Source organism: Rhamphochromis longiceps, linkage group LG3, assembly GCF_057381845.1.
Source record: "Rhamphochromis longiceps isolate RC_006_pf linkage group LG3, R_longiceps_female_GT1.1, whole genome shotgun sequence".
Lineage (NCBI taxonomy): Eukaryota > Metazoa > Chordata > Actinopteri > Cichliformes > Cichlidae > Rhamphochromis > Rhamphochromis longiceps.
In genome coordinates this window covers 6,137,051-6,152,479 of record NC_140559.1, presented here as the reverse complement: position 1 = coordinate 6,152,479, position 15,429 = coordinate 6,137,051, and the positions used below count along the sequence as shown (strand labels likewise).

The window sequence follows — 15,429 nt, the reverse complement described above, 5'->3', positions numbered from 1 at the left end:
TGCAAACCAATAGAATGCATCGTGGTGGGGGGGGCATCACGGGCATTGGCAAGAAAAAAATAAAATAATCGGTCGTACCCATGCTTCCCCGACGTCATGCCAGTGCATATTGGGAAATTCGTAGGCACCGATCGGTTTTCTATCAGCCATTTGCTGGGAGTAAGGGCGCCCTCCGTTTGCGAGGTGCGCCTGCTGCTGGCGGCACAGGGAGGAGAGGGCGGGGCGGCGGGGAGTCTCTGGCTGGCTGGAGCGGCATCTAATAACCAACTCGCAAAACAAAATAAAAACAACAAACAGATATTATGATACAGACTTATAATCTGCACCGATGTTTTTTCTAAATTCTATAACGTGAGCGCGAGAGCCCTCGGTGCGCCTGCGCGCTGCTGAAGTCAAAGTAAACTTTATTGTCATCTCCGCTACAGACAGTCCAGCATATAGAGAGATGAGACGACGAGGCTGCAGTTACAGCAGTGCAAGTAAACAAACAATAAATATACCGTATTTTCACGACCATAAGGCGCACTGTGCTAAAAGGCGCAGTCTCAGTTATGTGTGCCCTTACTGTATTTAACACACACATAAGGCGCACTGGACCATAGGGCGCATACAAGTACCGTATGCGTATTTAAAAATAAAGCGGGAGCAAACCTGAATTCGGTACCTTACTCACATTTCTATTGCCGGTAATCATCATCATCAACAACACACAAGCATACAAGTGTGCATATTTAAAAATAAAGCAGGAGCAAAACAAAGTTTGGTACTCACATTTTTATTACCAATAATCGTCATCATCAACAACACACAAGCATACAAGTGTGCGTATTTAAAAATAAAGCAGGAGCAAAACAAAGTTTGGTACTCACATTTTTATCATCAATCAAACCCATCGAAGTCCTCATCCTCTGTGTCTGAATTGAACAGCTGCGCTAAATCTCCATCAAACATGCCAGGTTCACTGTCTTCACCGTCAGAGTCACTTTCCGTGCCGTGCGGCTCCTCGGAAACGATGCCGGCTTCTGCGAAAGCTCGAACAACAGTGCCAGCAGACATGTTAGCCCAAGCATCTACAATCCATTGGCAAATTGTGGCGTAACTCGCCCGGCACTGCCTTCCACTCTTAGTGAAACTGTGGTCTCCACCGGTCATCCATCGCTCCCAGGCCGCTCGCAGCCTTACTTTGAACGGGCTTTTCACACCGATGTCCAGCGGTTGGAGTTCCTTTGTCAGGCCTCCCGGAATGACAGCAAGCTCACAGTTCATTTGCTTCACAAGTTTTTTCACATCGGCTGTGAGATGGGCACGCATAGAGTCACAGATCAACAGCGATGGTGATGCGTGGAAAAAACCACCTGGTCTCCTTACATACACCTCCCTCAGCCACTCTTTCATCATTTCCTCATCCATCCAGCCCTTTTCATTTGCCTTAATGATGATTTCTGCTGGAAACTTCTCTTCAGAAGAGGTTATACAGTCGTGGCCAAAAGGTTTGAGAATTGCATAAATATTGGAACCTGGAGAAGTTGCTGCTTAAGTTTTTATAATAGCATTTTGCCTGCACTCCAGAATGTTATGAGGAGTGATCAGATGAACTGCATCGTCCTTCTTTGCCATGAAAACGAACTTAATCCCCAAAAAGCCTTACCACTGCATTTCATTGCTGTCATCAAAGGACCTGCTGAGACCATTTCAGTGATCGTCTTCTTAACTCAGGTGAGAATGTTGGCGAGCACGAGGCTGGAGATCATCATGGCTGTATCCCGATTCAGGTTCTGCAGCTTTAAAGTCCTCAAGGGCCGCGTACTCAAAGACCGCTAAGGCCGAAGTGCGAGGCTCGTAGGCTCGTGAAATGGGACGTCTAGCCTCCGTCGCGCTGCCCAGGTTGCCTAGCAACCATGATACTAACAGCTGGAAACGTTTCATACAGCTTTGTTTGACAGAAATGAAGGAGAACATATTTAATTCATTTGTTTCTACATGAGCTCTGTGTGATTTGATGAGTATCTGAGGCTGAGACCACAGGACTGTGAAACATGATTGTTGGGCTTCATTTCTGTGCTGAACAGTTGTTTAAGATTAGCTGTAAATAACAATTAGCTGATGTTGTTCATGAGACTAAAGTCACCTCACTGTGGTAATGTAAATATAATATGGCCAATATTATAGTTATTATATTAATCACTTCACTCACAGACAAGTATCTGTGACAGTGTGTATACAGATGTATCATATATAAGAGACAAATATTGTTCGTTTAATATGTTGGTACTAAATTTGGCTCAATGCTTACATATATGTGTAAAAAGCAAATGTAGGAGCTGTGATAACTGTGTCTGATAGAATGAAGAGTAGACTGATATATGAAATATTCCTTTATTGGGTGAGAAAATCAGACCATGTCATAACTGCTTTAAGTCACACAGAATAGATATCAGAGCCTTAAACAGGCTGACTTCTGCTAAATGGGTCAAACTGGGCAGAAAGTCTACAAACACATAACATCCTTATAGAATATGATGTAACACTATAGATCAACTTAGCTCAGAATATATTAAATTCAATTTTATTTATAAGGTTATAGGTTTTATGGGGATGCCATCCTTGTGTTTTAGTGGCAAATAAATTTGGCAGTCATCGGCATAACAATGAAATGAGATCCCATGCCTTCTAAGGATAGAACCCAGAGGCAATAGATACAGTGAAAAGAGCAGTGGCCCTAAAATTGAGCCCTGTGGGACGCCGCATGACAGAGGAGCAGAAGATGATTCGTAACTGAGAAGGCTGACAGAGAAATATTATTATTATTATTATTATTATTATTATTATTATTATTATTATTATTGATTGCTTATATTTGAACAATTGTGAAACCTCACTGTGGATGTAAGAGTGAAATTATGTGGATATCTTGAATCCACTTTATTGTGTAATATTTTATGTGAGTATTTGACGGAAGACGAGCAACATCTGTTGTGGAAGCTAACGGGGTTCCTTTAGAATAAACAAACATAGGATTTATTATCACTGAATAATTATGTATAAATCTATACAAATGATAGAAATATGTAATAGGAAACAACAAAATAATCTAAATTATAAAATAATGTGTGTGTGTGTGTGTGTGTGTGTGTGTGTGTGTGTGTGTGTGTGTGTGTGTGTGTGTGTGTGTGTGTGTGTGTGTGTGTGTGTGCAATCAGGAGGGATGGGCATGATTTTAGTGTTTGAACAGTCATGAATTATCTTTAACAGCAGGTTGGATGTAATGTGTTAGAACTACCAGCAGGTGGGGATAAGAGACCTTTAAGGTGTTTGGTGCCACGCTCCACCTTCAGGTTTAAAACTAGTGTTAATGGAGTTTGAAGGTTGAGTTTGTTCCACGACTGCATTTCACTCACTGCCTCTGTTTGTATCTCTGTCACTGCAGGACCAACATGGAGCCAGAAGTCAGCGCTCTCAGGAGGCCGACAAACCTCACAGAAGAAAGGGAGAGAAAAAACACACCTGTGACGAGTGTGGGAAGGGTTTTACTGTGAGGGCTAAACTAAAACAGCATCAGGTCATCCACACTGGAGAGAGACCGTTCAGCTGTGACTTGTGTGGAAAGTCTTTTTCCTTCAAGGATGCTCTAAAAACACACCAACTCATCCACAGTGGAGTTAAAGCGTACAGCTGTGATCAGTGTGGCAGAGCTTTTACTCACAGTAGCAGCTTACAGAGGCATCTAGTTACCCACTCTGGAATTAAGGCATACAGCTGTGACATCTGTGGGAAAACTTTCAGCCAGAGAGGGAGCCGAAATACACACCTACGCATTCACACTAGACATGATGTGTACTGCTGTGAACAGTGTGGCAAATACTTTACAACAGACGCACAGTTACAACGACACGTTTACCCACACTGAGGAGAGACCTTATCAATGTGACCTGTGTGAGAAGACTTTTAAAGCTCCACATGACCTGAGACGACACCAACAGATCCACACCAGAAAGAGACTCTACAAGTGCAGCTACTGTGAGGTATGTTTTTATATTGTTATCTCGTCATTTTAGCCTGACTGTTTGGAACAACTCTGCTCATTAAACTGTGTTAGCATGTTAGCAATTCTACTGCATGGAAAAGCAGCTCTGAGTGATTATTCAGATTTTCCTTTCAGTTATGATTTTAGTATTACTGTAGTATTATGGTGGTAGTATTGTAGTTATTGCAGCCCAGTAAACTGAGTGTGTTAACTGAAACAGTCAAATGTAGTTGGACGTCTGCAGAGATGCTCTTTATTTCAGGCGACGTTCAGGCCGGGCCTCGGGGGCTTGGGTCCTGGTTGGTGTGTTGCCGGGGTTGTGGGCGGGTGGGTGCATGGGGGCCCGGCCCTGGAGCAGGGTGCCGCCGGTGCGTCGAGCCGCCTGGGGGGCTCTTCAACTGGTGGGGGGGATGGTCACATCTTGAAGGAGCTTTCTTCTCTTCAGGAACTCTCTGCAGGAGGGGGAGATACAGGAGAGGTGGAGGAAGATCTCAGCCTGGGCGTTTACCGTCTTATGTAGTCTGGAAGATGTGTGGATGGTGGGGTGGGTGCAGTTTTCTCTGTGGTGGGGTTGGGTGGACTGTCCAGGGCTCTGTGGAGCCGGAGGGCGCTACTGCACTGGGCCCCGGTCTGATGGGCCTGGGCCCCCCTTCCCTGGCGGGTCGCGAAGGGTGGGAGTGCCTACTGGGGTCAGCGGGGGAGCTGGCCCCAGGGAGGGGTTACCTGCCCCTCCCTTCCTTCCCTCCCCATCTCCAGCTGCCTCCCTCTTCCCGCTCCTCCACAACCACCCACACATGCAGGGCCTTGGAGTTGGGGGTATGTCACCAGGGTGCAGAGGAGGCTACCCCCCCCCCCCCCCCCCCCCCCCCCCCCCCGTCCCCTTCTGGCTGCCTCTGCCTCAATTTTATCCCACAACTTAGACATTCACATTATTCACACTCTCATTACACATACATATAGGATCTTGGGGGTGGGCACAATCACGGAGTCCAAATTACCATCAGGGTGTATACCTCACCCCTGACGTCGTTGCCCACCTCTCAATTTTAAATACACTTAGTCATTGAGGGCTAGCAGGAGGGACTATGCGCTTACCTGCTGCTCCTTGGCAGGTAGCTCCATGCCCTCCTGGGTTTTAATTGCACCTTAGAACACATATGCATCAACACTACAATGAGCGGGTGGAGGGAGGTTTGGAGTCTTCTCCCACCCCCATTCTCTGCGGCCTGCTGGAGCGGGAGGGCTAGTAGGAGGAGTTGGCCGTCCGACTGCGGTCTGGGGTGTGGGGCCTCCCTGCTGCTGCGGAGTCGGGGTGGTCTGCCTCTCCCCACCGCAGGGAAAAGGGTAACACCACCTGGGTCTGGGTGCAATTCCCCCCTCCAGGGGCAAGGGTACCTAGACCCGGTTTGTAGAGTACGCTTGGGGAGTGTGATTGTGTGTACAGCGTCTCTTTATGTCTGTCTCCACGTTGGTTGAGTGTGGAGTGAGTGCATATGAGAGCATGAGGGTGGGAATGGATGTTTGTGTCTGTGTGTGCCTGTATGTCTGTGTCTATATGTCAGGTTGGGTATCAGACGCCACCTCTCTGGGGACACCTCAGGCCCTCCAAGGTTTGGAGGCCTATCTCCACCCACCACCACTTCCCCTGCCGGTGGCGGACTCCCTCAGGTGTCGGTGTGTTGGTGGTTCTTTGTGTCTGGGGGTGGGCGTCCGGGTACACACCGGCTCACTCCTTGGCGGCCGCTTGTCGGGGCCTGGGACCTGGGGCTCGCTCGGGCCCCTTTGGAGGTGGGGTGCCCCCGGCCTCTCGGCCTGGGGCTCGGTCACTCAGGCACAGCTGGGGGCCGGCGGAGCTCACGGGCGCGTCACTGCAACTCCCCCTGACTTCTGCTCCGCGGCTGCTGGGCGAGCCCTAATCTGGGACTCTCCTCAGCTCTTACTGGAACAGTGGCGCGGCTGCCCCTCTGTTGGTCTTCCATGGTCTCTTGTGTTCTGGGGGCCTCTGGATGTCTGGAGTTTTGATCTCCTCCATACCCGCTTCACACCCTGGAGGACGGGGCTGTGGCCCCCCCACACTCCCTAGCAGATCATTACATGGAGAAACCTTTGGAATGCAAGCATGCTGATCCACACAGGTATGCACACATGGGTATTCACAGACGCGGACTAAAGCTTTCTTGGCTGCTGCCTCAAAGCACACTGTGCGCTGTCTATCTTGCGTGCTGCACAATATCGTTTATTATTTAGTAAATATTGATATCTATGACTAGCTAGTTTATTGTGATGGTGCTTTGTTTTCTCTATTATTATGTTGCTCTTTGTTGTTTGCTGTCTCCTCTGTTTGTTTTTTTTGTTTGTTTGTTTTTTTTTTTCTCCATACAGGTGACCCAGGAGTTCTTTTTTTTTTTCTCTCTTTTCCCCCCCCTTCTCACCGTCTCTTCTCCCCTTTGGTTTTCTTTCTTTCTCTCCCCCTCTTTCTCTCATTCATTCCCCCTGTCCTATTTATTAAAAAAAAAAAAAATAAAAAAAAAAAAAAAAATGACAAAGGATGAACTGAAGCTCTGCCATCACGTAATGTCGCATACTGCTGTTTCTGATGTCATTTAAAAAAAAAAAAAAAAAAAAGGATACAAATGTTGAAGGACTGACTTACACTGTCTTTGTGTCTTTGTTTAAAAGCAGAGCGACACAGATGGATCCAGTTCTCAACCCTGTCATCACTGTGGTGGTGGGAAAGACTTTCATTGTGACCTCTGTGGAAAAACTTTCAGTCGGCAAAAGACCCTAAAAGTACATCAACGTAGACACACTGGAGACAAACTGAAATACTGCAAAGAATGTGGGAGAAGCTTCACCACACCAAGTGGTTTAAAACAACATGAACTGATTCACAGTGGGGTTAAAAAGCACCTCTGTGATCAGTGTGGGTCATCCTTCACCACTGCAAGTCAGCTTAAAACACACAAAGGAGTCCACACAGGAGAGAAACCACACAAGTGCAGATACTGTGAGAGAAGCTTCTCACATTCAGGTACTTGTAACAGGCATGAACGTGCACACATGGAAGGAAACTACAGCTGTGACCAGTGTGACAAGAGCTTCAGGAATCTCAGTTCATACTCTGCACACAAACGATCCCACGTTACTAATAAACTGTTTCACTGTTACCAATGTGCCCAAACATTCACCTCATTGTCTGCTCTGTGCAAACATCAGCGCAATCACTCAGGGCTGAAATCACTCCCATCACTGGATCACAGTGAATCTGAAGACACAGAAAGATCCTCTGGTTTCTGTGTCAGACTCAAAAAGCTTGAGATCAGGCTCCACAGAGTTCAGATAGAATCATTTAAACTTGTGTTGAACTGAACTGGTTGCTGGGCTGAACTTCTACATAATACAGATCTACATGGGATCTTCTTTTCTGTTGTTTTACTGAGTCAGTTTTGTCCTTTTTTCTCTGTCCTGGTTTTGCTCGTCTGTAAATGATTGAAACTCAGTCAAATAGTTTATTGTTCTCCAGCAAAACGTTTTGGAAACTCATGTTTAACCTTTAAAACTCTGACATGTTTTAGCACACAAGGCTTCATCGGGGAGTTCACTCATGATTGGACCATGAGAACAAAGGTTTTTAGTTCTTTCAAAGAGAGTCTTGGAGATGTTTGATGTTTCTGTTTTTTCTACATAAAGGAATAAACTATTTTTCTTGCTTCATGTAGTGTGGAAGTTTTTAATGTTTCTTCATCTGTTATGTACTTGAATGTGTTCACGTGAAGATGGTATAAATAAACTCTTGTCAGAGATTTACAGTTATCAAACAGTTAGGTGAATAAACAACACTGAGACACTTGGAGACGGTTAACGTGCTGCACGGGTGAGGGCTCAGAGAGGACTCACACCGAGCTGCAGTAGTCGTTTATTATTTATAGCAGGGTGAAACAAGCATAGCAGTTTCCTCTAATTTTGCATATGTGTGTGTGTGTGTGTGTGTGTGTGTGTGTGTGTGTGTGTGTGTGTGTGTCTAAGTTCGTATAAATGTCATAGGGTGAACTTCCTCTTTCTATAAACAGAGCGAGTAGTGCATTTTGTTCTTTTCCTATTAAGAGTAAAATATGAACATATACTTTAATGCAACATAAAACTCACAAAAGCGTTGCTTCTTTAACATCCCCTCCTGATGTTAATATTTTTCACTTAATCATACTTTATTATCAGCCAACAATCACTTACTTATAACATTTTCAATTGTAGCATCATTCAGTATGTGTGTGTGTGTTTCTATACTAAATCTTCTTCATCCGGTTCATCTTCTAGTGGCAGTCCAACATAGGTAATTACTGTGGCCTGTACCATTTTGTCAATCATGGATCTTATGCATGGTAGGACACATGTAGAAAACAAGCACAATAATAGAAGCAGAACTCCTATCAGTACGAGTCCTTTTATCACGAGGGTCTTCCAGCTGCCACTCAGCAGCCAGGTCAGCCAGTCCTCATTGTTCGTGACATAGTCTTGTTGCTGCGCATTACTCAGTTGTCGCAACTTGTCTAGGGCGGTGGTCGTGGTCAAGGAGTGCACGTTGTCCGGGATATAGGTGCAACAAGTGGTGTTGAATAAGACACAGAGGCCCCCTCTCTCAGCGAGAATCATGTCCAGGGCAACCCTGTGTTGCATGACCACTATTCTGATCGCGTCGATTTCCTCATTCTGAGCCTTATTTATCTTTGTTGAGCTGTTCAGGAAAAGTCCAAATCGGTAGTCAAGAGTCTCAATTCTTAACGTGTTTTTTCCAGTTCCGACCCATGGGAACAGTGAGTGCAGGACCTTCTGTCCGGTGGTCCACAACTTGAACTCCGCTGGTACATCACTGCCCCAGATTGGGTCATGGGGTTGCACGTCATCAGTGTTCCTCTTGCGTCGTGGTTGGTTCTGATGGAATACTCTGAAGGTGTGGTCTGACACTAAAATTGGGGCGCAGAGTCCGGTACAAGAAAAGCTCACAACTAAGACAAAACTGCTCCTGCAAGGAAAGCTCACTGTTATGCATGCAAGGTGATCAGCTCTAGGTGAGAAGACATTTAAATCTCACACTTGTTCTGCTGCATTTTTGAAGCTCAATTCCAGGAACAGATCGCAGGGTTCATTTTTATATACACTGCAACTGCCATGAGGTCAGGGCCATTTTTTGGTTGTTGTTTGTTTTTCCTTTTGCTCTGTGCAGCATTTTGGCAGCATTTTTAAATTTCTCTTTGTATTTTTTCTTTCTTTTACTAGTGAAGAGATGTAGCGTGAACAGTTATACAGTCTAAATATCCCATATGGGTCGTGTGAAATGGTGTTTTCAGTTTCATTCAGTTGAAGTAAAGAACGTTGAATATTTCTAAGTGTGCTGTTTTGAACCAACATGTCACAGTATGATCAGTGCTGTAATTTTTGACAGTCACTGTATCAATGTTATTTTTGCATCCCTTGAATAAAGGTTTTGACCTGCAAGTGCTAATTTCTTTAGTTATTGGGGTAAAATGGGTAATGTTGATAGGAAGGTGTTTGCCAATTCAGTAACCTAATTTAATGTTAATGGAAACTAACATTATCTCAAATTGTTTAGTTATAATTGTTGTTTAACTGAATCTTGATTTTTGATCTTGATTTGTTCTTTCCCAACATTTTTCAAAAGAAACAGTCTAATTTCTTTGCTGTGATTGATACCAGAGAACACGGAAGAACTGACATTATTTAACTGTTGATTTATGTAGATTCAGTGGAGGAGTAATGTCAGTTTAATTCTTTACCTACTGTCAATGCAGTGAAATTAGACATTTTGTTTTGAAAGGTTACTGGTGGATGCCAGCAACCATCTTGGAAGAGAACAATATAATGTGTTATAAGGCCTCCATTTGAAAATTGTGTATTTGATACTAGAATATAATAGCAAAATGTAATTTGAAGATAACATGTAGTATTTAAGTGACCAAGTAGTATTGGGTAAAAGTTATCGAATGGTGTTGGGATAAAGTGAGAAAATTGTGAAGGATTAAAATATTCCAAGAGCTCAAATTACTTCATCAAAACATGTTTAAGTCACATTTTATCAACACAAATTGCACAGGCTTATTGAACATGAATAAATTGTGTTAATTTAACTCAATTGTTTAAGTTGCTGCCAAAGCAAAACATCTGTGTGCAACAAATGTCCACCATTGAATTAAGTAAATCCAACAACATATTTTTTTCAGTGTAGTTTGGACTTTATGATTTCTGTAACTGGAAAATATTATTTTGTTTAAAGACAGAAGTGACCGCATAGTTGCAACATCAAAGGGAAATATTAATTAATTAGCATCAAGTATATTTGTTGCTTAAGCGTTTGCACTATAACTTAAGTAGGATTATAACTTTTAAGGAAGGAAAGATTTCAGATATTTAGTTCACTGCTTCAGTTATTTTATATGAAATTAAAACATTTACGTTGGTCAAATACGATGCTCTAAATCAAATAAAAGTTTGAAAATAAATGATGTATTTTTAAATGCTGCAACAAATGTTCACAAAAAGTAACTATAATTAAAACCAGTTAAACAAAATCAAATGTTTGAATCATGCTTAACCAAATGCCAGGCTGGAGAGCTGAACCTAAAGTATACGTAGAAAGATTTCAACATCTGAGCAGTTTTTAATGTTTTTATCACATATAAATGTCACAGCAGTGGGTCCTGGCCCAAAGCTTTGTGTTTTTGGTTTTCTTTGACTCTTGTTTTTCTTGGTTTTTGTTCTTCTTATTTATCAGGCTCTCAGTAATCTTAGTTCTCCCTCCCTCAGTGTTCATTTCAGCCTGTGTTTAGTTTCTGTTCCCGTGTCCCACGTTTCATCGTTTCATGTCGAGTCAGCCCTGTCTCTCTGTTTCCTGTGTCTCCCCAGTCAGCCCCGCCTCCCTCGGGCACTCATGTGTGATACAGAGTAATAAACCTGACTACATTTGCTACACTCTCTTTATTACCTGTTACTTTAAAATTCATACACTAATTATGTCTGCCCATCTCTCTAATGTGAAGGTCAAAGGTCAACATCCCAGTGACATAAGAATAATCCCAAAGGGGCAAAGGCAGCGGTTAATTTAGCACATTTAGCATTAAGGGTACAGCAAGGATATACTTTTACTTATTGTGGCAGGGGTGTGGTCTCTGGCCTGCTGCAGTGGAGGCTGGTGGCGGGACGTTGGACGGCACAGGTGAGGGTGATGGAGCTCATGACTCTCCCCTTTATAGTGACGGAGGAGACTGGCGTGGGGGAAGCGTGTAGTGGAGGAAGCCGAGGAGAGAGCTGGTTTCTGGCTACAAAGACGGCGTCAAACCAGAAAAGATTGCTCGTGGTCAAATAATGTGTAATAATAATGAAATAAATAGGCCATTGGGAAAAACGGGATTTTGAAATAAAGACTGACTTTGAAAAAAAGGACATTTTGGATTTAAAATGGCTGGGAATAAATAAAATGCCTCAGGAATAATCTCTGTTATTGTGAAAAATAATGATCATGAAATAATATTTCACAATAATAAGTAAATTTATATAGCAGAATGCAATATATTTCACAATAATGAGCTTTTTTTCAAAATGTGTTCAATTATTTCACAATATCATTCTCACATTACATATCTGTGTCTTATTTATTCACATAGTTATTTATTTCATCATGACTTATCTATTTATTTAATTTTGAACACTTTGGAGTTCCATATGGTTGTAGTGGGCTTGTAATGTAAATGTGGTCTGATTAAATGTGACATTAATGCTGACGCTGCATAAACCTGATAAAACAGTTCTATTAGTGGGTCTGTGTGATCAGCATCAGTGGGTGAAGGTGTTTCCTTGACTAGTAGAACGTCATGTTGGTGTTTAACAACACATGAGCCAACATCAGACTCCGAGCGCTACAATGCTAAAGATCAGAAGATCCAGTGTGACATCATTGTTACCTGGCAACAGTAGCCCTCATCTGACTTTATTGGAGGATATTTACACCAGCAACACGGTTTAGTTTGATTTGACGGATTAACAACATGCGCTGTGATATCCAGTTCATCTGTAATAGATACTGGATCTAATCAGTCAGCAGATATTTGATCAGCTTATTTATAATTATACTAGAAACAAACACAACTGTGTTGGTGATTCATGCAAACTTGCATATCAGCCTTTGAAGGTTTTGTAGTATTGAGAACAAAGAGGTTGTGTTAGGGCTGAAAAGCCCGACTTGTTCTCCTCTGCAGGTCATCAAATGCACCACAGAAGTTTGTATTTGCACAGCCTGTATATGTTTGCTGGCTTTATTATTCTCTGTTCAAAGACAGTAAATATGGAAAACGTCTCATGTAGAATCAGCTTCAATTAAAATGACTGCAAACATTTAGAGAACATGTGCTGCTGTTTGTCCTACATTTCAACACTGAATGAACCCTGAAAACATGATGGCAGCTGGCAGGTTGGAGTTCACATGAAATATCGGCTGTATGAAGACTGGAAATATAGATGATAAAAACATGCAGCCAAACATTTGTGGACATGAATAAACTATCTGATCCAAAAAGCAGGAAGTGACACAGCTAGAAAGTGTGTAACAGCTGAAGTCAAATGTAATGCAGAGTTGAATCTGCACTTGGATCCATCTGTGAAAGGTCCACATGTAGGGATCACATGAGTCCTGATGTTTGTCAGTCAGCTTGATAACTCCATCTACTGTGGGCTACATATACTGGGCTGGTAGCTCCACAGTGTTGAAAAGAAACTATTAAATGTGCAAAGTTTAAAATCAGAGGCTATTCTAACACAGGAGCCATGTTGAGTTTAGATCACAGCCGACCACCGGCAGTCTGAAATGGAATGAAGCCCATTGACAGCCAGCAGGTCTAAACAGGAACGCACCCATTTGTATGTGTGGCAATGATGTGGCTGCAGCTGACACAGGATTGGTTCAAACTAAACATCAGACACATTTCACAGAGTTCACAAATAAACTCACGTTTTTATTTTTGAAGATGATCATAAAGTAGAATTTATGGTCCAGTAGAAACAGCAGGAGGTTTGAGCCCTTCTGATGGCAAGGCAAGTTTATTTGTATAGCACAATTCAACAACAAGGTGATTCAAAGTGCTTTACAGAGACATTAGAAACAAAAACAAATAAAAAGCATGATTTAAAATTGATTAAAACAAGCAAACAAACTAACTAATTAACAAACAAACAAACAAAACAGTATATAAAATCAAAACAGATCAGAACAGTAGATAAAATCAGTAGTTAAAATGTTAGTTTTGAAATTTAAGTTTAAAAGTGTGGATTTGGTGCTTTATTCAAATGCAGCTGAGAATAGGTGAGTCTTCAACCTGGATTTAAATAAACTGAGTGTTTCAGCTTATCTGAGGCTTTCTGGGAGTTTGTTCCAGATATAAGGAGCATAAAAGCTGAATGCAGCTTCTCCGTGTCTGGTTCTGACTCTGGGAACTGATAAAAGACCGGATTCAGATGACCTGAGGGATCTGGAAGGTTCATACTGGGTCAGGAGGTCATTGATGTATTTTGGTCCTAAACCATTCAGAGCTTTATAGACCAGCATCAGAACTTTAAAGTCTATCCTCTGACGGACAGGCAGCCAGTGTAAAGACCTCAGAGCTGGACTGATGTGGTCCACTTCTTTGGTCTTAGTGAGGACTCGAGCAGCAGAGTTCTGAATGAGCTGTAGTTGTCTGACTGATGTTTTAGGTAGACCTGTAAAGATGCTGTTACAGTAGTCAAGCCTACTAAAGATGAATGCATGGACTAGTTTTTCCAGGTCCTGTTGAGACATCAGATCTTTTATCCTTGAAATATTCTTGAGGTGATAGTAAGCTGACTTTGTTATTGTCTTAATGTGTTTTTCTAAGTTTAGGTCTGCATCCATCACTACACCCAAATTTCTCGCCTGGTTTGTGGTTTTTAGATGTATAGATTGAAGTTCTCTGGTGACCTGTAATCGTTTTTCTTTGGCGCCAAAGACTATTACCTCAGTTTTGTTTTTGTTTAGCTGGAGAAAATTGTACGGGGCCTTGGTCTCCTGGTGACATTGTGATATATATTTGTGTGTCATCTGCATAGCTATGACAGTTTATTTTGTTGTTCTTTATAATCTGTGCCAGTGGGAGCATGTAAATGTTAAACAGAAAGGGTCCCAAGATGGAACCTTGGGGAACTCCACATGTGATACTTGTCTGCTCAGATGTGAAGTTACCTATTGATACAAAGTATTTCCTGTTTTCTAAGTATGTTTTGAACCAGTTTAGTACAGTTCCTGAAAGACCTGTCCAGTTCTCCAGTCGTTTGAGTAATATGCTGTGGTCAACTGTATCAAATGCTGCACTGAGATCCAGTAAAACTAAAACTGACATTTTTCCACTGTGTGTATTCAGACATATGTCATTAAACAGCAGAAACAGGATTTGGAGGAAGATGTTAATAGATTAGAAAGAATTGTACACTGTGAATCAATGCAAGTCTTTCTATATAGACAGATCTGTAATAATCCCTCAGGTAGGTTCCTCTGGGACAGTCACAGATAGAGACACCAATTCTGACATCCTTTGAAAGCCTGACTTTGAATTTTCATCACTCGTCATGCACACAGATGTTAATTCTACATATTCCTGGTACTGATCTCTAAATCAATATGAAGAAAATGCTCCTGCTAATCTGCATCTATGTTGATATCAAATCCTTTTCCAGCACATGGATAAATCTCTATAAATCTTTCAGTCTGATCAGAATGGGCACAGTGTTGTTATTGCAGCTCCCTGATGTTTGAAAAGCTAAATGTCCATTTTAAAGTGCTCGTGTGTAGGATTGTGTTTTCTTCCTTTGTGCAGTTCTTACAGTAAACATGTTTGAATGTTTCCTGTTCATGTCATGACAAGTCATGTCAAGTCATGATGAAGAGATTGATTAGTCAGTCACAGTGTAAAGACTCCTCCTGCCTGCATCGCTCGCCAGTATAAACAGACCTTTGCTCCTGGAAAACAAATATATCAAAGTCATGTTGTCCAAGAAATGCATTTTATCTCACTAGTGAATCAAAGAAAGTCTGTATAGTTTCTGAGAGTGAGAGGTGAACGTCAGACAGTTCTTAGAAAATGTAGTTTCTCTTTAAGCTTTTAACGTCTCTTTTACCCCCATTTGTCTAAAAACTACTTGACAGCCCTTCATGTCAGAGGTTTATTACCTGTGCAGGATGGAGCACATGGTCTCAGTCAGGCCGGGAATGATCACTCCTACAGGAAGTAAATGTACTGTGATTTTATTTCACCTGTGAAATGATGAAAAACAGCAGAATACCTCACGCTAACAAACGGGTGTTGAAATGTTTCATTTTCTGCTGTTTC

The 15,429-nt window shown here is 42.3% G+C and overlaps 1 protein-coding gene across 1 annotated transcript in view; it reads left to right on the top strand.

Annotated features, from left to right (window-relative positions):
• LOC146672658 (uncharacterized) overlaps positions 1-3,907 on the top strand; it is a 36,173-nt gene extending 32,266 nt beyond the window's left edge. Inside the window, exons 2-3 of the mRNA XM_085402595.1 lie at positions 3,428-3,748; positions 3,851-3,907. Of these exons, the coding sequence (XP_085258721.1) occupies positions 3,428-3,748; positions 3,851-3,907 (378 nt within the window). The remainder of the gene's footprint in view (positions 1-3,427; positions 3,749-3,850) is intronic.
• Positions 3,908-15,429: the final 11,522 nt, after the last annotated feature.